Source organism: Styela clava, chromosome 3 (assembly GCF_964204865.1).
Source record: "Styela clava chromosome 3, kaStyClav1.hap1.2, whole genome shotgun sequence".
Taxonomy (NCBI): Eukaryota; Metazoa; Chordata; class Ascidiacea; order Stolidobranchia; family Styelidae; genus Styela; species Styela clava.
This window is the reverse complement of record NC_135252.1, coordinates 24,143,062-24,163,841: the sequence shown is the minus strand read 5'-3', so window position 1 is coordinate 24,163,841 and position 20,780 is coordinate 24,143,062. Positions and strand designations below refer to the sequence as shown.

General features: G+C 36.7%; 2 protein-coding genes and 1 long non-coding RNA gene across 4 annotated transcripts; 2 read left to right on the top strand and 1 right to left on the bottom strand.

The window, feature by feature from the left end:
• LOC120330957 (beta-1,4-galactosyltransferase 2-like) lies at positions 1 to 5,447 on the top strand. Its single transcript, XM_078110508.1, has 5 exons — positions 1 to 631; positions 1,465 to 1,632; positions 1,950 to 2,093; positions 3,126 to 3,276; positions 4,498 to 5,447. The coding sequence occupies exons 1-5, from the start codon at positions 25 to 27 to the stop codon at positions 4,655 to 4,657; spliced, it is 1,230 nt and encodes a 409-aa protein (XP_077966634.1). The 5' UTR covers positions 1 to 24; the 3' UTR covers positions 4,658 to 5,447.
• Positions 5,448 to 5,544: 97 nt separating this feature from the next.
• Positions 5,545 to 10,047, top strand: LOC144420978 (uncharacterized). Of its 2 annotated transcripts, XR_013474832.1 has the most exons (6): positions 5,545 to 6,562; positions 7,636 to 7,824; positions 8,329 to 8,444; positions 8,930 to 9,091; positions 9,308 to 9,452; positions 9,752 to 10,047. It is a non-coding gene; the product is annotated as an uncharacterized LOC144420978 (long non-coding RNA). The 2 variants fall into 2 exon arrangements; XR_013474831.1 differs by lacking the exon at positions 5,545 to 6,562 and having other exon boundaries at positions 6,776 to 7,824.
• Positions 10,048 to 14,139: 4,092 nt separating this feature from the next.
• On the bottom strand, positions 14,140 to 16,179 carry LOC120330966 (uncharacterized). Its single transcript, XM_078110463.1, has 5 exons — positions 16,056 to 16,179; positions 15,813 to 15,871; positions 15,415 to 15,430; positions 14,920 to 14,970; positions 14,140 to 14,553 (listed from the first exon to the last, which is right to left on the bottom strand). The coding sequence occupies exons 1-5, from the start codon at positions 16,123 to 16,125 to the stop codon at positions 14,324 to 14,326; spliced, it is 426 nt and encodes a 141-aa protein (XP_077966589.1). The 5' UTR covers positions 16,126 to 16,179; the 3' UTR covers positions 14,140 to 14,323.
• Between the last annotated feature and the right edge of the window lie 4,601 nt (positions 16,180 to 20,780).

Here is a 20,780-nt window from a genome sequence, read left to right as displayed (position 1 = left end):
AATCCTAATTTTAATATAAAAAAAATGCCTCTACACCTTGCTTCATACATAAAGAGAATGAAAAAGATACTATGGGGTTTCATTATTGCGTCATTTTTTATTGTGACGTATAAAACAATTAAAGGAAATAGGGATCATATTCATTCGCTCATAAACAGTTTTAAATCAAAAGAAGATTTTATTTTTGATTTCTTTAATCAAACTGAAAACGCGGACACAAAAGTTTTCTCACTGGATAATTTCACTTTATTTTTGGATGATAATCCCGACAAATTGGAAGAGTATGATTTACCACTGTGCCCACAAAAACCTCCCGGACTAAAAGGCAATTTGCGAAGGCAGGATTATTTGGATTTAACCCCACCGCCATTCGAGAAAATTTCTATAGATAATCCAAGGTTGTCAATCGGTGGGAGATACACTCCAAAGCATTGTCGTCCACGATACAAACTCGCTATTATCATTCCTTTACGCGGACGCATACGCCAGCTTCAAGTACTCTTAGCGCATATGCACCCAATATGGCAGGGACAGCAATTGGATTATACTGTATACGTTATGTGGCAGAGCGGGGAACATCTGTTCAACAAGGCCAAAATAATGAATGCTGGATTTCTGGAAGCGAGTAAAGGTAAATTAACATTTTGGAACAAAACATTTCAACGAGGTGGTAAAAATATAGAAAACGTGATGTCATAATACAAAAACTGACTTCATAATCGATACGTCATAATCATGATCATCTAAGGTTCATTCGGCTTTGATTTTATAGGATTTATTATTAAGGACCAATAAATAGCCTTTCGACGAATAGAACAAAGAAAACGCACTCTTAACCAAATCCCAGAATTCGTACAATAATCTGACGTCAGAATGCAAAATCTTGGCATCATAATACAAAATCTAAAATTCATATATACATCCGATGGCCATTGTTTCCTTTCAGGACTTTAGCACTAGGTATTTTGAATAACAACGGCATTAACGTCATTGAACGTATGCGTCGGTATACATTTTGAAATCCTTTGGAGTCGAAATGGCCTTCGACATAGCTGTGTTCGGACCAAAGTATGTAGCACTAAAATTCTAATCATGCCACGATGAACAAGCGAATCTATGGTCACATTTTTTGCAGGTTAAATCCCCTCCCTTCCCTGTTGATTCATAGCGGAACTCTTAGTAAATATATATTTGAAGGGGGATACATTAAAAACAAAATTGATTTCAAACTTCCTATTTTATGATTGGCTACAATATTAAATCCACGCTTTTAATTGGTTGATTCATTTTCAACAGATCGAAAATATGTGTGCTGCGTTTCCGTAATATTGAACAACGATGATTAGCTGAAATGTTAAATCCACGTGTCTGATTGGTTTTCATTCATTTTTAATGGTCAAATACGATTACAACGATTGGTCAGTTTGTTGAATCCGTGCTTTTAATTGGTCCATTGTTTCACAGATCGAAAATACGATTGCTATGTTTTCCATGATGTCGATATGCTTCTGGAGAACGATGAATGTCTGTACTGGTGCCCAACTGAAGACAACCCTCGCAGTTTGTCGGTTTACGTTGACAAATTCTTCTATCGTTATAAATCCTACACCCTGAAATGTAGACCGAGTAATAGTGAGTACAAATTCTACTTCCTCAAACAAACTATTTTTGGTTGCTTTTAAGAAGGGGTGTAAAATAAGTGGTTCAGACTTTTTGAACGAACAAAATGTACGAGTAATGGTTTATATGTTTCAGTAATATAAGTGCCTGGAGAACCCATCGCAATAAAAAGTTAAATACAATTGAATATCTTCCAAGTATTCGACATTTTAAAAAAAAATATGCGATATCGAAAATGCCCGCTGATCTAGTCCAAATTTGAGAAATCCAGTAGGCCTACAATCCTCTCTACATATTTATTCTTATATTAATTTCAATATATGTTTCAGTCCGGCGGACTCAAACTGTACCATACTTCGGAGGTGTGGTCATGGTTACAAAATCACAATTTATGTCCGCCAACGGTTTCTCGAACATTTACTGGGGTTGGGGCGGTGAAGATAACGACTTGTACTTACGCTTATGGAATCAGGGTGAGTTTACTTTATTTAGAAATGCTTTTCATGCTTATCTCGTGGAAGAGGGAAGTTGATAAGACAGCATAACCATTTGACGAACTTTTCTTCTGGTTGCATAGAATATAACGACCTACTACCTCCAGTCTCCAGTTTGAATAAAAAGTTCTTCCTCTAATTGATGCTTTCTAGTCTCATTAACTTCATCTTTCTTTCGTTTAGTGCAAGGATATGCAATCTTTGATACAATCGGGCCAGATAGAAATAACTGTGTGAAACCGCGGGCCGCACTTTTTTTAACATAAGATCTCTAGTAGTTGCAGGCACGAAAATTTTGGTTATTGATTCTATGACATGCATTGTTCGGTCGCACGAGCTCAGGTAAACGGTTTGTAACGCAAATGAATTACTAAAACGTACTAGATCAAAAACTCGTTTCGCGGACAGAACACCACTCAAAATTGGCACTCTCTTACTTTAGTGGATAACTTCTCGAACTTTTATATTTTTATTTTGATAAGTTTTGAATTTTTCATTACTTCTTCTTCTTAAATCTTATCATATCTTCGACAACATGAATTATTGATTTGAACGTTTCATTGTCTAAAAATTGTTTTTGTCCTGCCGTGATCACATCTCCGTGATCTGATGGTCAGACTACCGGTTGATAGGATTTACATATTTATCCCGGAGTAAAAGAAAGCCGATATAACAGCTTTATCATATGTCGAACCACGGCCGCTTGCCCGGTTAACCATGTCGGGTATGGGATCACTTAGCCAGTTACTTGATTTTAGATGCATGGACTTAATGGTGGAGGAAGCCGTAACCGACCTACGGTGACGAGGAGTTCATCAATCTACTTGCACTATATTAACCTCGCAAGGAATTCAAATTTGCAGACCCACGCAGGGTAATTAGAGGTGCGTTGGCGAGCGTAGTCCTAACGCTTAGCACGACGTCCCACTCCGCCGAGCCATTTGATACTACTTCGTTTTGGTTTTCGTGTGCATATATTTCTCCCTTGTTTATATAGCATTTACCATTAAGGATATCAGCTTCATAATCCTTACGGGAAAAGTTGTTCATATCATATGATTCGACACAAAAAAGAAAAATCAAATGCAGAAAATAAAGGACATTTTGCATTGATGACTCACGCCATTACGCGGATGAAATACGAAGGATTAAACACCTTAAGGTGAGCCGAGTACTCTAACTAACTGAAGGACGTTGTTTTTAACTAATTTGTGCCAAGCTCATTTTAAACCTTCGTTTAAAGCAGGTTCACTGTGCATATTGCCAAGGGCGTGAAGTGCCATAAAATACATTGATAAGTACGTTACGCTTGGAAGCTGGGACCCAGCCCCGAATTGAAACCAACGGTATCAACTCCAACCCCGTTGACAAAATAGGATAGGATTTACATATTTATTCCGAGGAGGAGGAAATCTGACGAGACGGTTATCATATTGCAAACCACGGCCTCTCGTCTGGTTCTTAGTCCAGGACGGGTATGGGATTAGTTAGCCAGTTGTTTGTTTTCAGAAATATGGACTTGATGGTGGAGGAAGCCTGAACCACTCTGTGTCCAGCAATCCCCCCGTACATAAATATTCAACACTCTAAGTCTAGACTCTTATTCTCAGTTGTTCTGTCTGTTTAGCAGCTTTAGCTGTAGCGTCTGAACTGCTGGGCCCATCTGATTGAAATTGGGTGGGTTATCCTGTTACCCTAGTAATGTGCGTTTCACCGAAAGTTTGGATTGCTGTTTCGTTTCCATGGTATCAGCGAAAAACACGCTGATCGTTGAAAAAATTTCTAGATTTTTCACATTTTGTCGTCATTATCTCGTGAACTTCCTCGAAAATTAGAATAACGAGATTGCTACCCTCCCATACGCAGAAGTAAATACTCTTCCGAACAAGCCATTTTCCATCTCGTTAATCCATCAACTGGGGACTTAGGACATTTAGTGAACATGATTAATTATTAGCTGCAGTATACCGCCCCTGAAAAAGATACCGACGAGACGCGCAGCGTTCAAAATGAACTGGTAGTTTCGGATCCCGATCACTGCAATACGCTGTCGTCGTAGGCGCAGATTTGCGTGGATGGTAATGGTTTACTGAAGCGCGGTCGCCTCATGTTTCAGCGGAGATCCTGGGCGCCTACCGGCTTGTTTTGAAGTTATGAGTTAACAGTTGCACGCAACACAGTTGAACGCTTCCGAGGGTTTTGACGAAAAGGACGAAAAAAACTGAGAAAATGAGGAGAATATACGTTCTTGGCTTTTAAAGATCTCTTTTATTGAAATACTTTGGTGAATATTGCTTCAAAAACAGAATATTATTTGTAATTTTTCAGATTAAACTTTTATTTAAATATAAACATTCGACCTTTTTATAATCCTACTTTGCAGATACAAACGCTTGTCAACCAAACGGGAACCGCTTTTTACGAATATAACCATAGACGTCGGACAACCAATCAAACAATACGTTGATTTCATGATGTACAACGTTACTGACGACGAACTATGTCATCGTTCGATGCCATGGGACTTCCAGCACTCCAACTGAAAAACTGGTGTTCCTTATTATACGATATAAAGGTCTTCATGCAAGATAAGGTCCAGCTTTATCTCTAAGCCAGAGGACAATAAAAAAGCGTTTTCAAATACACGGACACGAAAGTCAAATAGTATTTTAAAATGACCCAACGAAATAAAATAAACTTCATGATGCACAACGTTATTGACGACGAAATGTCATCGATGCCGTGGTACTTCAAGCACTATAAGTGATCCTTTGTTTCGCGATTGAAGAGCCTTAATGCATGATAAAAAAAAAGCTCTGTGAAGGATAAAACAAACGATGCTCAGATATATCAGCACGAAGATCGAATGCCATATAAAAGTGTTCCTATAAGTTGAATCAGCAAAACAGTACTTTGTTGTGTTTCAAACAAGCAGATCCCCCCTTTTCCGGTCAAAATGAAAATGTTTCTGACCATTCAACATGCTATCGCCAGATGCCGTGGTATTTCGAGCTTTATGACCTAAAAACATCAAAGAGTTGTGTCCATATGTTATCAGTAACATCAAATTCTAAGATATAATTTCTATATTCATTCCGGGAGAAAGGAAAGGTAATAAGACCGCTTAATCATATGTAGGGTTGCCATATTTTTGTGACTTCAAAGTGGGACGCATCTAAAGACAACGACACCTTAGCTGTGATTTTGTAACTTCACATTTTCCGTTTTTACTTTACATTGGCCTACATTTAAATTATTTACAAAGCCGTCATATAGAACGGTAAAATGATAAGCTCGTTTAATAAAAATTGTATCCAAAAGCGTTATTTTTTTCAAAAAAGCCCTGAGATGGCATAATCTTGAAAATGCGTTTTTTCTTCCCGACATGGGACAAGCATATACGAGTATTGACCAACTAGGTCTACAAAATCGTAACAATGCGATAAAGCGAGTATAAGTATTTTAACTTAGCGAAATACATTAAATTGAAAATATGTTTTAACTGTCCAAACCAAAATTTTTAAAATAAAAATACGCCATCCTTCTTTACTTCTACGTTACAACCTTTACCCTTTCTATAAATTCTTCTTTACTTCAATGTCTTGTCTCATTGTAGATCATATACATGTAAATACATTTTTTGACCTATATCATTAATTTTAGCATTGTGTATTGTATTTTTCTATATATTTTCAATTTATTAGAGGTGCCAAATCTTAAATTTCCAATTATCTGGAGGGGGAGATATCAGATAATATAGCAACTAACCCTCAAATGTACCCCATTTCATGTTGAAATCATCAAAACAAAGTTAATTTTTCCCAAAATTCGAACAAAGATTTTCGTAGGAATCAAATTACACCAGTTTTAAGAACATAACATGTTCCACCCAGTCTTATCAAATTAAAATTTATATTCTCAAGACCTTTGGCACTGATTGAAATAATTATATCTAAGTTCCCATCCGTACGATGTACATAATTACCCTTATTGAGATAATAGGAGTTTCTGTTTATAACGTGAATCACGAGCTCACGTTTACAGCATTTAATTAGATTTATGATCGACGTATAAATACGAATCTATATCTTTCAATGTTAAGCTAGTGTGGATGTAAACCATTGGAAGCAAGTCTGGATAAATGTTTTAAGATTTGTATTCTGTGTGTTGTGGAAATCTACGAATAGAAAAACATATAGAGATTTTTAACGCATCTTCATTAACGTGGGCATTGAAGCTGAAGGGTGAACGGGTGACTTACAATTCAGAGACAATCTACAAATTAGTAGTATACGGTGACATCACATTCATTTACTAGTCATATATGCTATAAGGTCTTATCGAGGAGGAAAGGGAAGATTCAAGGAAACACGGTAGTTTTGCGATGATTAGCCATTGCTGTGTTCTGTGTTATGTCATAAAAAATAAAAATAAAATAAAGTTATGAAGTAAAAATAAAATAAATTAGGTTAAAAGGTCGCCATAAGCTGTGGTAATAAATAGTGGGCCAACTCGAAAAAGTTTGGGAACCACTGAGTTACAGTATTTGTCATATTCAGATCGGACTAGCAAAGCTAGTTTTAAAAATACTACAGAGATGCCGAAACAAAAGAAGGGTGATGAGTACTATAGATTTCAACTTGTAATGCATGTGAGCAGCGATAACATGCAGCATCATGTAGTCACATTAAATGTAGTTTGACATTGTATGTGTTGACTTTTGAGTAACAATTCCAGGCCTGATTAAGTGAAGAAATGCCATATGGCTCGCACAGAAATGCAGTTGAAAATATGTACCTTTTATGGCTCTCTTGACCAAAAAGGTTCCCGACCCCTGAGTTAGAGGTATTGGAGGCTGACGAATAAACTTCAGATTGCTGTGAATTTTCCCCTTTTAGTAAATTTGAACTACTTTGATATGGGAACTTTGCAAGAAATAATTTCGCATTTTATAACTGCCCTATCGGTTACACAACACAACCAAATGCGACATCATAGATTTAAAATCTCGAATTCAGGCCTCATGTCGCGCCAGTTTATTAGTGTTTGCCTCAGATTTCATTACATGTAAACACTTTAAACCAGGGATGTGCAACCTTTAATACACGAGGACCAGATAGAAATAACTGGGTGAAACTGCAGGCACAAAAATGTTGATATGCAATTCAAGAGTCCTGCTGCACACTAACACAAATGGTTATTGATCTTATGACATGTGTTGTTTGCACAAGCTAGCTGTTAGGGCATCATGACGTCATAGGCATAGGTAATGATTTGGACTCAGGTATACGCTTCGCAACGTAAAGAATTGGAATTACTCGCACGTACCAAATTAAGTTAAATAAATAAGCATTAATTTAAAAACCCGTTTCGCGAACCTTGTGTGTTGTATTCGGGGTGAAGGATCGTATCTGGATCTGATAATATACGTCCTTGCTGGCGCAGTGTATGATGAATTCGTATTACCGGTTTTCATCTTTTATTGATTAAACCTGAAATTATCTAAACCCTACCAATTCAGGAGATGCACAAATCTATGAAGACGAAAATACATTCACAACAGTTTTGATCGAAGATCACTTTTACGCTTTGTTCCACACGAGACAGGTTGTGCGACTTAAATACTCAGATTTGGCTTCGAAGTAGACAAGAGTTGCAGATTTGAGTGATAATTACTATTGGCATCCTTCGGCTGCCGAGTTGAACTCAGGTAGGAAAGAACTTTACTTGTGTGTAGGGCTGGACATTTTCGAATACCTGATGACTTTAGAATAGAATCAAATATTTTTTTCCAATCGAATCTTGAAGACTCGGAAGATATGTAACTATTGAAAACATAGAATTCATTACTTTGTCGGTTTGCTGAATGTTCACATAAAATAAGAAACATGTTTCATCCACAACTCACTCGAAAAATAAGATTCGTATGTCAGAACTTCGTTTAAAAAGATGGCTTTCATAAAATATTGAGGGATTTAGCCCGACTTTTGACTGATAAAAAACAAGATGGCGGTGATTCGAAGTATGTAATATCAAATAAGATGATTTACTATTACGTTTGTATTTGAATATAAGTCGCATATCCGTTTTTACACGAGTAAAACGTGAGAGATTCTTAATATTTCAGAAATTAACTGACTGAACAAGTTCATTTCGTGTCCAATAACGAACAGTTTCCCTGAGCTAACTTTTACCCTTCATCTTACTATTCCAGGCTTATTATACGTTTGTGGTGGACTGCGGGGCTTGACGATTGTAGATATGATCCAGCTGTTAATCAATGGGAAAAGATAATTGGGAGAATATCGCCTTCGTTGGATGCAGTCAAAGGTACGTACTAGGGCTGGCTTTTTTCAAATACTTAATGATTTCAGAATCAGATAATTTTTTCGAATTGAATATCAAATACTTGAAAGGCATGTAGTTGTAAATGATTTTTTTAATGCAATGGGTACTCACAACACAAAAAAATCTATCTAGTCTAGTTCCCTGACTTGTCACACACAATATAAACTCATATGAAGAGAGTTACATAACAATATTGCATTTTAAAAATATAACTTCAATAGAAAATGAGCAATTCACCTCAACATTTAGCGAAAAAATGTATAAAACTTGAAATTTTGAATTTGCTGTTGTCAGAATTTCGACCAAACAATGTTGAAAATCGCAGTGGGAATTTTGTACAAAATGTCAAAAATCATTATCCATTTTAAGCGTTACTAATAGACATTTACTGAATGCCTGCTCTCGTTAATAATTTTGTCGACAATGTTGATTTTCTCGGAGCTGACTCAAACACCTATTCCATCCAGATCACTTTTATTGTATCGGAGGAAGTGACAGCCAACTAAGGCATATATATACTTCTTGTTGAAAGATTCAACCCAAGATTGGATAAGTGGGAAGTTTGTTGTCAGATGCTGAGAGGAGTTGCGAAAGCAAGCGTGGCTGTTTAGAAGAAAACTATATATAATGCAAAAATTTGATAACTTTGGACATGAAGTGTATGCGTCATACCTTTCGGCTCGGCTCTGTGGCATAACGGCTGAGCGTTAGAATAACGCTCGCCATCGCACCTATGACTACCCAGCGTGTGCTCGCAAGTAATAATGAACTCTTCTTGGGGGATAATGAATCAAACCAATCATCGTTCAAAACATACGAATTAAATTTGTATTCTTTCTATCCAGACAAAAGAGGATAACAAGGCTTCGATATTAAAGCAAACTCGTGGAAGATGATTGACATGGAGAAGACGTGGCCATCTATTGATGAGTATGACGTCAGTATATTATCAGTGGACAGCGAAACATTTGTCCTTGGGAACACAGATGAGTATGTATAATGTTGATGGTGCGTTTGTCAAAAGCATTCTGCCAAGAGACGAATTGAACGCATACAAAAGATCTGCAAACATTTAAACTTGTGTTGGCCCTAATATGGTAAAAAATATTAATTTATTGGCACCAAATTACAAAACTACAAAAAAACTCTAATTTCCCTCGGGCAATTACTCAAGTCTGTCTATATTTATGTTATTTAGCCCGGTCTTGAACAAAGCAGTAACTATAATTTGGTGAGCAACCGCATCCTTCAATCGCTAAGTCACGTTTTCAATTATAATTTTGTTACAGAGATTCTCATGCAATGTTCAAGTTGGTTAAATCACGGACGAAGACCGAAAAAGTAGAGAAAATACCAGAAAAGACGAACAACATTTTTAACTGTGATAACATTCCAGAGATTCCTATAGGATGTACAAGTTGAATAAATCAAGGACGAAGCTCGAACAAACTGAGACAATAACAGATAAAACGATGTTGAACGAGCATTGAATCGCGGTGAGATTGTGAAGACCTGACTGACTGACAAGCAGATATGAGCAGCTAACTTGCTAAGAATTTTGTTTGAGAACATCCTTAGCCGGAAGAAAAATGTAGTCTTGCAAAAGTATTTTCAACCATAACTACAGCTTTGTCATGATCAGAATAACCATACTCCCCTGGATATCCTGGACAGTCTCGATTTTGAAAAGCTGTTCCGCCCGGTAGGCTTGTTTGTTCCGGCTATGCAGTATGAGAGTCCATAATAACTGTTCAAATATCTATATTTGTTCCATTTGTTATTAGAGGCAGTCCATTTTATCACTGATTGGTGGCTCACTTCACTGGTTCAGTGAGAATGCTATATATACTGTATATAACTATAACTAATTAATTAATACGACAATTTGACGTCTAACATTGGCTGTAATGTTGCTAAATTATTTGAAATGTCGAAAAAATGCACGTTTCCCAATGATTTCAATACTATTATTCATATGAGTCGAATAGTACTAGGCCTTGGAATCAAACCATGGTTTGTCTAATTCGCACTCTCATTGCATTCTGCTTCATATATATGGTTAGCCTAGTCATGATCATTTTTGCAACCGATTCTATATGTCTATGCTAGCATTCATCAATTAATCTAATCTATGAATTCATGATTTTTCTTCAATGCTTTGATTTTATCAGAAGACAAGATTGTATTTTATTATTCTCTTTTGCTTCTGACAATCTTAATATATATGTAGCATTTGCTCAATATTTGTTGTGTTATCGATATCTGGTCTAATTTCAGAATAAGGGCAAGTAATTTATAAAAAGTGACTGTCTGACTATGCGCCAAAATCTTTAATCGTCACTGTCTTCATTGAAGCTTATTTAACTGTCTACCATCGCCATCCGTCATGTGTTCTTCGATCGCCACAAACCTCCAATAATTTTTACGTTCTACATACCACCAAAATCATTGTCACAGTTTAAAAATGTCGTAACAATTCAATCGTACCGGTATCGCCCCTTGCGGGCGCCCTCGCCCTCTTGGCCCGCAAACATCCTTCCGCTCCCAATTTCGGCCCCCGGTCAATCAATTTTGGGAACCACTGCAATAGAAGACATGAGTGGATTTATTACAGCCTGAATGAACTAGTGTGTATATGATTCGAACCCAAGATTTCAACCTACAAGCCAAACTAGTCAAGTCCAACGCATTACCCAGATATCGTTATGAAGGGCTCGATTCAAGGGGCTCTCGCAAACATTCTTGTTTCATTATTAGTTTAGTTCAGCATGTTTCTCTGAAATGAGGAAACCCGTTGTTAGCAAGTTCGATCATACGAGAACTCGTTCAATCCCGCCACTGAAAGTAAGTGAAGCAATTTTCATTTATACAGACGAACATACTTGTGCGGCCATTGTCTAATCATAATCACAGGCCGACTTCATTGTGAAATAAATATACAAATAAAAATATCAGTCATTTAACTTTTATGAACACGTAATTTAATCATCTCTTATAAATAACATCAGGATTTAATAGCTGGAAAGGGGACTTTGGATAAATTAGGCGATTAAATAAAATTGGCGAGGAAATTAAAGATCGGATAATTTATGCGCTTCTTATAAGTTGTGCATATTCAGACATTGGTCTATGATAACTAGAACATTTAAGACATCGGCCATAGAAAAGCGAACAAAAATGTTAATGAAAATCTATATAGATAACAACAGTTATTTAAGTTTTGTCTTTTTTATCATCAAATCCGTCAACAAAGTTCTGTCAGGTTTTGATCTGGTTTTATATTTCCCAGATGACACCGTGGAATGGGTAGAATGGTGAAATATTGGACTGGATTTTGCAGCAGGAGGAGAACCAATAAATCTTCTCTTGTAAAGTGGGATTCGCATGATTAATAAATTTTTATTTTAACACAGAGTCCAGGGAGGAAAGCAGCAATGAAGTCGTGTCCATAGGATATAAGACCAGGATTGACTACACACAAGATAAATAGTTAGAACCGAACTTCAGGAAAGTTTCAAACATGCTTGTTATAAAGCATTCTGTTCAAGCAACCATTTATATCTAACAATATATAGGGTGTCCATAAAGTTTTTTCATTGACACCATGAAGTCAGTTCTTGAGTTATGCGGTAAGTTCTCATTATATCTTAACATGGTTTGTTGCTTTTTAATCAGTAATTGTTTTAAGTAATTTTACTTCATTTACTACATCTGTGAGAGCCAAAACTATATATGGTATCGATGAATTCCCTCCTCTATTTTAGGACTTTATACACGCCCTACACTTTACTTTGTTAATTGTTGTTTACTGTTACGGTGTTTTTAACTGTTGTTGTTTTACCGTATATGCACAAACACAGAGATAGCAGCATTGATGTAATTTAACTTATGGTGTGCAGGAAATGATTGGGTGGCTAAGTTGATAGCTTGCTTAAAGATGGATATTTTGTTTTAAACTCTACCATGGTACAAAATATGGCAACACACAGGATGTAGATACAAAAAAGTTGCCGAAACCTCGAATTATGTTCAAAACATAAAAGTGTACTATATAAGCTATATTTTTCTAGTCCTTCGTTCAAGATTAATAAATCAGCCACCCTGCTTATCGAAGGCTTACCAAAGTGAGAAGGAAGTGCTGAACTGCAAAGAGTACAGTCTTTCCAAAAATAATATCTCGTCATATATCCTGCATAAAGCTCTGTTTTCCACACTAAAGTTAACTTCGGAGATCGGGTGCATTCAAAGTGTTATGGTTGTAGGCGACGAAAGCGTGTTCTATTTGGCTGTTTGTATTTTGCAGCCCTAATAAAATGACGGACCGCGGCCTCTCGTCCGGTTACCAGTACCGTGTGTGGTCATATTAGATAGTAGGTTTAGGAAGAGAATCTCGATAAATTGTTTTACGTGTAATCTGTGAACGAGGGTAGATTCAAAGCTTTTTCCAGATATCCCGTATCATGTGCTTTTCCAATAACTGACTCACTGGTTCAGAACAATAACAAAGAAACCAAAACTGATCGAATCAATATTTATTATCATGTTTGGTTATATACAGAAATCACATGGAGCAAAAGTTTTCAATAGACAAGGCGACCAATTCAAGGCATGGGTTATACGGTTAATAATAGAATAATAGTAGAGGAACAATGGATAAGTAAGCAATGGCAGGATTCAAGGGGTCTTTTGCAAACCGTTCTTGTTTTTTTTTTCATGATTTAGTTCAGCATGTATCTCTAAAATGAGAGAACCCGTTGTTAGCGAGATCGATGTAAAAGAGAACCCGTTCTAAGATTTTTGAATTCTGCCACTGAAAGTAAGTAATAATAAGTAAAAGCAAGTTTCATCTATTAAGACAAGCATACTTGTGTGGCCTTTGTCTAATCATAATCACAGGCCGACTTCAGTGTGAAATAAAAATGCACAAGTAAAAATATCAGTAATTTAACTTTCATAAACATGTAATTTAGTCTTCTTTCATAAATAAAATCAGGTTTTAAGGCTTGGAAAACAGACTTTGTAAAAATATGCGATTTAGTCAAATTGAAGAAGTATTTAAGATCAGATCATTTATGGGCAGCTTATAGGTTTTGCATAATCAGACATGGACCTATTATAATTAGAACATTTAGAACAACGGCCATAGAAAAGCAAACAAAAATTTAAAATCTATATACATAACAACAGTCATTTAACTGTTTTTGTCTTTTTTATCATTTAATCCACCAACGAAGTTCTGTCAGGTTTTGATCTGGTTTTATATTTCACAGATGACACCGTGGATTGACAAGGATGGTAAATAATTTAACATTCCCTGACGTGCATCCTCAGGATCTTTATTGATACCAACAGCAACATTTGTCAACGATGCATAGGATCTCGGATAATAAGGATGCAACACTTCTGTTGCTATAGTGATGGGTTTTCCACCAAACAGCAAAAGCTGATTGTTCTGTAACAATTGAATAAACAGTTTTTAAATCTGTTGCTTGAAATGTTAATGCGACTGACATATTGTGAAAATATTTGCGTGTAGTAATAGGCTCCATAGTAAAGGTGGTCAGAATAGACGTATGGGGTGGAACGTTACATAAATGGGTAAAAAGCAGAAATTAATGCATTAAAAATGCTAAAATATTTGGAATTTAAAAAAAAACGCGATCGGACGACTCGGATATGACGTCATAATATCTTGAAAATCATGTTTAATATTTTTAATTTTTATTAATCGCCCAAATTAACAATAAGGCATCGTTTACCTGCCCATCATTTGAAACTTTTAATAATAAACCGCTTTTGGTAAATTGTACCCAAGATGAAGTTTACAAAAAAGAATCAAACTCTGCTGAGATTGTGATCCATCAACTGACCTTATACTCCATCCCAGTCCAGAACCACATCCATGTCCGACCAGCAGGAATCACTGAACGTAGATAAGGGAGCAGCAGCTGGTAATGCTTGAGATCGTAAATATTCGCGGGTTTTCCGTTCTTTGATTTGCAGATTGCTTTGGCATCGTTGAAGGTAACGTTGTCCACATCATACACAACTGCTCGGTAGCATTTTTTCTTATATGTTACGTCACACTTATCTGAAAACATTATTGTAGTAATTGAATATTTAATTTTAAAAAATGACACCTTCAGAAATGACGTCATAGAATCAAAAGTCGGTTTTTTAGTTCAATTCAACTTCTTCCTGAATTCTATTAATTCTAGGGTGAGAAAAGCCGATAAGACGAACTAAGAACGGCGGAACAGATTGTTCAGATGTATGGTGGTGGACGGAGTCGTAACCGACTAGTGGTGGGGTTAATCACGCAGCGACGACCAGGAGTCCAATACTTGTAATATTAGGTAAATTAAATCTATTTTTAAACCCACGCGACATCCATTTTTAGCGCTTGGCGGCCGTGGCATATTTTATAGTCAAATCATAAAACACAAATATAAATTACTTTCAGCCTTTATCTTCTCATCACGACTCTTCTTGATCAGTCTGACGATATCTGTAAGAAATTGATTTATTTGTGAGTAAGAAAAGACGTTTTAATCAGTCTTGCCATGGTATTTTTTCTCGTATGACATTAAATAACTTTAACTAACCATAATATGACAACAGCATATAAAAGCGTTGTTAAATTTCTTTTTAGCAAAGTCCAGATCTAGAATTTATCTATCCTGATAACAAATATTAGTCACAAAAATTGTTGTGAATGAGTTTCGCTAAACTTTTTACAGGATTGAAAATAACAGGCAATTGAAATGCAATGCCAGAAAAATGTTAGGAAGCGGCGTTTCACCAAATAAGAGCCTGATTCGGAATTAAAAGTTTTATTTGAAAACTGTTACTATTGGACAGGTTATTTTGGACCCGTGCGTAATTACGAATCGTTTAGTACAGGGTAATTATTTGTGAACCCAAAACATATCATAGAGTAGGAAGAACTCACCGGATCCATCGTTTTTCTATGAAATAAATTAAAAACGCAAATGTTTAGTAGAGTAATTATAACACGTAAGTTGTATCAGATTTTATTAGTTGCGTAACATGCATGCACACGTCGGATTTAAAATTGTTTACGCGATTCAGAAAATAAAACTTCCAGTCAGTTAAAACATTAGCGTTTCTTGAACAGTGGTTCCCAGATCGGCCGGCAGGCTAATTACTACCCGCGTAACAATTTAAAATGGCCCGCCGAACTTGAGTGAAATAGTTTAACAGTTTATGTTTTTTCTTTTTGTGTTCTAGATGCTGCTAATTAGAGAGATCGTTGCCTGCTTGCCCAAAGTCTTGTTTGGAGTCGAAGTGTGAAAATGCTAGATTAAAAAATAACAACTTTAATTTCACCTCGCAGTCCCCAACTTGTACCAGTTTCCCATTCACGATCTTGGAAACGCAGGCTCCAGCTGTCAAAAAAAAAACGTGAAGTTGAATAGAACGACATCTTGCGCCAATTGCAATACTGATAGAGAGTGATATTTTTATAATGATTTAGGAATCTCCGGTATTGTAGCATTCTTGGTATCAGAAGCCAGGCATGCAATTCAGTGTTACAAAATCTAACAGTGATTTCATCGAAACAAATTTTACCGGGTAGTTTTTGCTTCGCATATAATCCATAGATGAGAGAGATGAATAAAATAATTTTGACGAAGTCCATGTTCACTTCTAGAAAGGCTTGATGACTAAAGGCTTAGTTATAAAGTGAATATCTGTAAAAATATTCAAGGCTTTTATATGTTCGGTGCCGCCATAATTAGCTGTCTAAATTGAGATTTGCTACTCCTGCTAGTCCTCATACCTCAAGTCTTATCAAATAATATCTTGCTGCGCATTTTATCACTGTTTAATCCTGAACCCGTCTTAGCGTATCAACAATCATTTACGTCATTTCCTCTGTCACATTGAAATTCATTTTGCTTGGCGGCAAAAAGTGATAATGAATCACCCATCATGCGAAGAAAACCAGGTGCATTATTGTTTTTCATTTTATCGACATTTGAATGTAAATTTTATGCACGCACTAGCAACGTGACTGAAATGCTGTGTTGCTTGAATTACGCATGATCCAACAAACTAACATGAACGAACCACAAATATAAATCATACACTGCAGACCTGACAACTACCTCGACTATCTTTTACTGGAACTTCTTTACATCATAGCTGCCAGATTTACACATTCCTGTCCCTATTCAATTTATAACTGCTATTCCTCATACCTCAAGCCTTACAAATAATCTGTTACTGCGCATTTTATCGCTGTTCAATCCTGAACCCTTCATCGCGTAGCAACCATTTACGTCATTTTCTCTGTCACATTGAAATTATTTTGCTTGGCTGAAAAAAGTGATAATGAGTCACCCATCTTGCAAAGAAAACCAGTTGCATTATTGTTTTGCATTATATCAACATGTAAATAGGAATTTTATGTACGCCTTATGCAACGTGACTGAAATGATATGTATTGTCTTGTTTCGCGTGATTTCCAAAGCTACAGCTCCTGTGAAACTCGTGAGGACTTTCACAATGTCATGAGTTGGTGCTCCCGAGGTATATGTATCAAAATGGCGCACAACCTGAACATAGTATGTGTCCAAGTTACGGTTCAGGATATGCGTCATCTTGGTGCGAATACATCCGGATCGCCCATTAGTTAAATATTGGCTCCCGCACTCGATCGAAACAAGACAATAATCTAGTCTTATTGTACAGGTTTGGCCCTCACAGGCAATTTGAATGTGACTTTAGAAATGGCTGCCAATTAAACCCGTATATATGCCATAAAACTCTGCAAAATATAAAATTAAGATTTTAGATCTCATTTTACATTTAAATCGGGCTTTCCGTGTCTCATTTCAAGAATTTTCGTTCTGGAAAAGATGTTAACCTTCTCATGGAAACAATCTGTAAATCAATCAATTTCTAATGATCTTTGACCCGGGAAAAACCTCTTATCAGTCCATTACTGATTCCCCTAATTTCCATGATTGATCAGAATTTCTGTTGTGCTGGAAATATTTAAGATTAAACGAGAAAAAGAAACCGATAGGACGGCATGCAAAATTTTTTTTAGTGCCAAGTTCGACAAGTCAATGAAACGACAAACATGATATAGGTCAAAATGAACCTCGACTCGGCCTATTTGAGAGCAGTTTCGTGGTTTTGCATTTCGCTGATTTCGAACTTTCTACGCCGCGCGTAAGTCGAATAGTCTGCGTTTTTTTTTGAGTCATTTCCCAATGCTATATTTAACTGTAGAAAAGTAAAAGCAAAGACGCTCAATTCAGAAACTGAAATTTGAATCATCCATTGTCTGATTATGTAGTTGGAAGCAATTTTTATGATCGTTTTGCATTTCCCGCCATTTTTCCTTTGCAACAACAACAATTAGGATAGGATTTACATATTTATCCCGGGGGAAAGGAAAACCGATAAGACGGCTTAAACACGTGACGAACCACGGGTTTAGTCCGGTAGTCAGTCAGTGGATGTGGTATTAGTTAGCCAGCCAGGTCTTCGTTTTTATAGGCATGGACGTCATTTCCTCTGCCACATCTAAATTTATTTTGCTGGACTGACATAAACAAATTGATTTTATCATGCCAATGTCTGGTAGAAACATGTACACGACAGAATATACGACTACGATCCAGGAATTAAGCAAAACTCGTAGTGCAGGGTTCGTTGCTATTATTGTCGTGGCATGCCGAGACTGCGCTTCCTTATTTCTGTCCGCTTTCAAGTCTCTAGGACCCTAGGTAAAAGTGCAAGGTATTTGTTGTATTGAAATAGCGACGTTATAAAAGCACAAAATAGAGTGCGTTAAATTATCTATCAAAACAGAATCCAAAACATGGCAGCGCGTCACAGGTCATGTGACCTGAGCCTAGGGGTCGCTATATGAGTTCCCCCCACTTTGTAAAAGCTTCGTGAACGGATACGTGAACAAAGGGCAACACAGAAAAGATGAATATGAAATGGAAGTGAAATATTACAATAAATTATTGTTAGTTAGAAGTGGGTACAGGTGTGACGACAATTAAACAAATAAAAAGCCATTGATTTACAGTTAAGTAATAGCCGATGATTATAGCAATGTATAGTACAATTATATACATAGCAGCAAAACCTTGTTGTCGTCAGTGTATGACGTAATAATTGTCAACAACAATACATAGGAGGTGAGATTTGCGAAAATATGATTATATGTAATATTCTATGCATGCGGTGAAGTAAATAAATAAACATTAAAAATACGAATGAATAGTTAGTGAGTAGACAGTGAAATGGTGAAATTAACGATGAAATCCAATTAACTTGATATGCCGAATTTCACCATTGCACTTGATTGACGTGGAGATAAGAGATATGACTGCTGGTAATTTAAAATTGAAAGTGCAAACATAACACAGCTGAACAACAAAATATTCTCATTAATCATGAAATTATCGCAGCCGGAAACAGAAACAGCACAGGTGTTAATTAAAGCAGTAGGAAAAATTATTGAAACCCAAACGATATAAAGAATTGAACAGTGGAAAATTGATAAAAGTAAAGAAACAGCAACATATATAATATGAAATATGCCCAGGAATACCCGCTTTATAGGGACAATACAGGGGCTGTCAAAAATGAAAACACGACAAATAATACTTTACTCGATTATGTCTTAAAGCATTTTAGGGTGCTGACATGGAAAGAGTCGCATGGTATTCAAAAATTCTGAGATAGGTGAAGTGAGAATAGCAAACGGTGATAAATTCAATAAGATAGTGACAGAATTTTGGGCTGACAGACGTATTAAATCATTAGACAAAAACAACCGATGGGAGAAGCTGATAAAATACGTGAAAGTGAGAAAAAAATGATTGCGGCGATTAAATAGATCATATGATGTGGTGTTACGCTTTAATGGTGCAATATATATACACAAGAAAGTAAAAAGTTACGCTTTTAACCTAAATGTTTATTTCAAAAATAGGCGCTAGAATAAAATCGTCTAATTGCTATGGTGGGCGAATTATCCGTCCATGTCGAGTAAGGTGGTTTTGTGTTGGCGCGTTAAAAGTGGGGGAGTTTTCTCTTAGTTCGCTATCAGGATTTGACTGCGGTTTCAACGGAGAAATGTGAAGTTTGACAGTTGTGGTTTCGACGTCACAAAAATGAAGAAATGCTGGTTTCACGCGGTCGGTTGATACGACGTAAGTATTTCCTTTGCATTCGATCGTAAAATACTTATTGGACCTTGAAATTACCCTGTGTGGTCCAGTGTAGACGAGCAGAAGTCCTCTTCTTGTGGAATCGACACGAATGTAGACATGTGTTGCATTATTGAGTTCTTTAGGAATATAAACTTGGTTAGGCGGCTGCTGTCGAGTAGGCACGCTATGTAGTTTGTTGAAAAATCTGCGCATCTTGTTTTCATAATTATACGGTTCGATTGTAGTTTGATTTGGACGAGGGTCTACGAGCTCACCGGGAAGCCGAAGATGTGTCCCGTACAGAATTTCTTCCGAGGACTAACCTAAATCTTCTTTGATGACACTCCTAATGCCGAGCAATACAAATCCTAAATTGTCATATTAGTCTTCAGGATTCTCCATAACGCGAAGGTCATTTTTAAGCGTACGATTTGCGCGTTCCACTAAACTATTCATATGTGGCGAGTGAGGAAAAGTTATAGAATGGTCGGAGCCAAGAAAATTCATTATATCCGACCAAAGCTTGCATTTGAATTGTTCCCCACAATCTGTGATGATCCTCTTTGGTGCTCCAAATCGTGATACCCAGCCAAAGACAAATCCATTGGCAACACTTTCAGCGGAAATATCAGACAATGGGATGCATTCTAACCAACGTGAGAAACGATCTACACACATCAGAATGTAGTTGTAGCCTCTGCTCAATCCGAGTGGACCTAATATAGCAACGTTGACAGTGTTGAATCTATCGCATTGATATTTGTCATCTCGGTACGTGTATGACGTTGCCCTTTTAAACGCTGGCATTGAGCGCATTCACGAACCCATTGCTCAATGTTTTTGGTGACCATTCGCCGCCAACACATTGTTGAAGGACGGCACCCATTGTCACTTGGCTGGCGTCGATCAATGAAGAAAGAGTTGCAGTATGATTCGGATGGACAAGCATTATTTCAGATGCTAGTTCTGATTTAATCTTTTCGAATGATTGCAGTGTTTCTGGAGTCCATTTGAGTGAATGTCGTTTATTCTTACACTGTGAGGCTAGATCATGCAGTGGTTTTAATATGGCCGCGCAGTTCTTGACAAAGCGGTGGTAGTAACATACTAG

Coding starts and splice junctions, on each gene's coding strand:
- LOC120330957 (XM_078110508.1), top strand. CDS start 25: ATGCCTCTACACCTTGCTTCATACATAAAGAGAATGAAAAAGATACTA. Junction 2,094..3,125: donor CTTACGCTTATGGAATCAGG/GTGAGTTTACTT, acceptor TTTACCATTAAG/GATATCAGCTTCATAATCCT. Junction 3,277..4,497: donor GAAGGATTAAACACCTTAAG/GTGAGCCGAGTA, acceptor CCTACTTTGCAG/ATACAAACGCTTGTCAACCA.
- LOC120330966 (XM_078110463.1), bottom strand. CDS start 16,125: ATGGACTTCGTCAAAATTATTTTATTCATCTCTCTCATCTATGGATTA. Junction 15,872..16,055: donor TGCGAAGCAAAAACTACCCG/GTAAAATTTGTT, acceptor TTTTTTTGACAG/CTGGAGCCTGCGTTTCCAAG. Junction 14,554..14,919: donor TGAGAAGATAAAGGCTGAAA/GTAATTTATATT, acceptor TAATGTTTTCAG/ATAAGTGTGACGTAACATAT.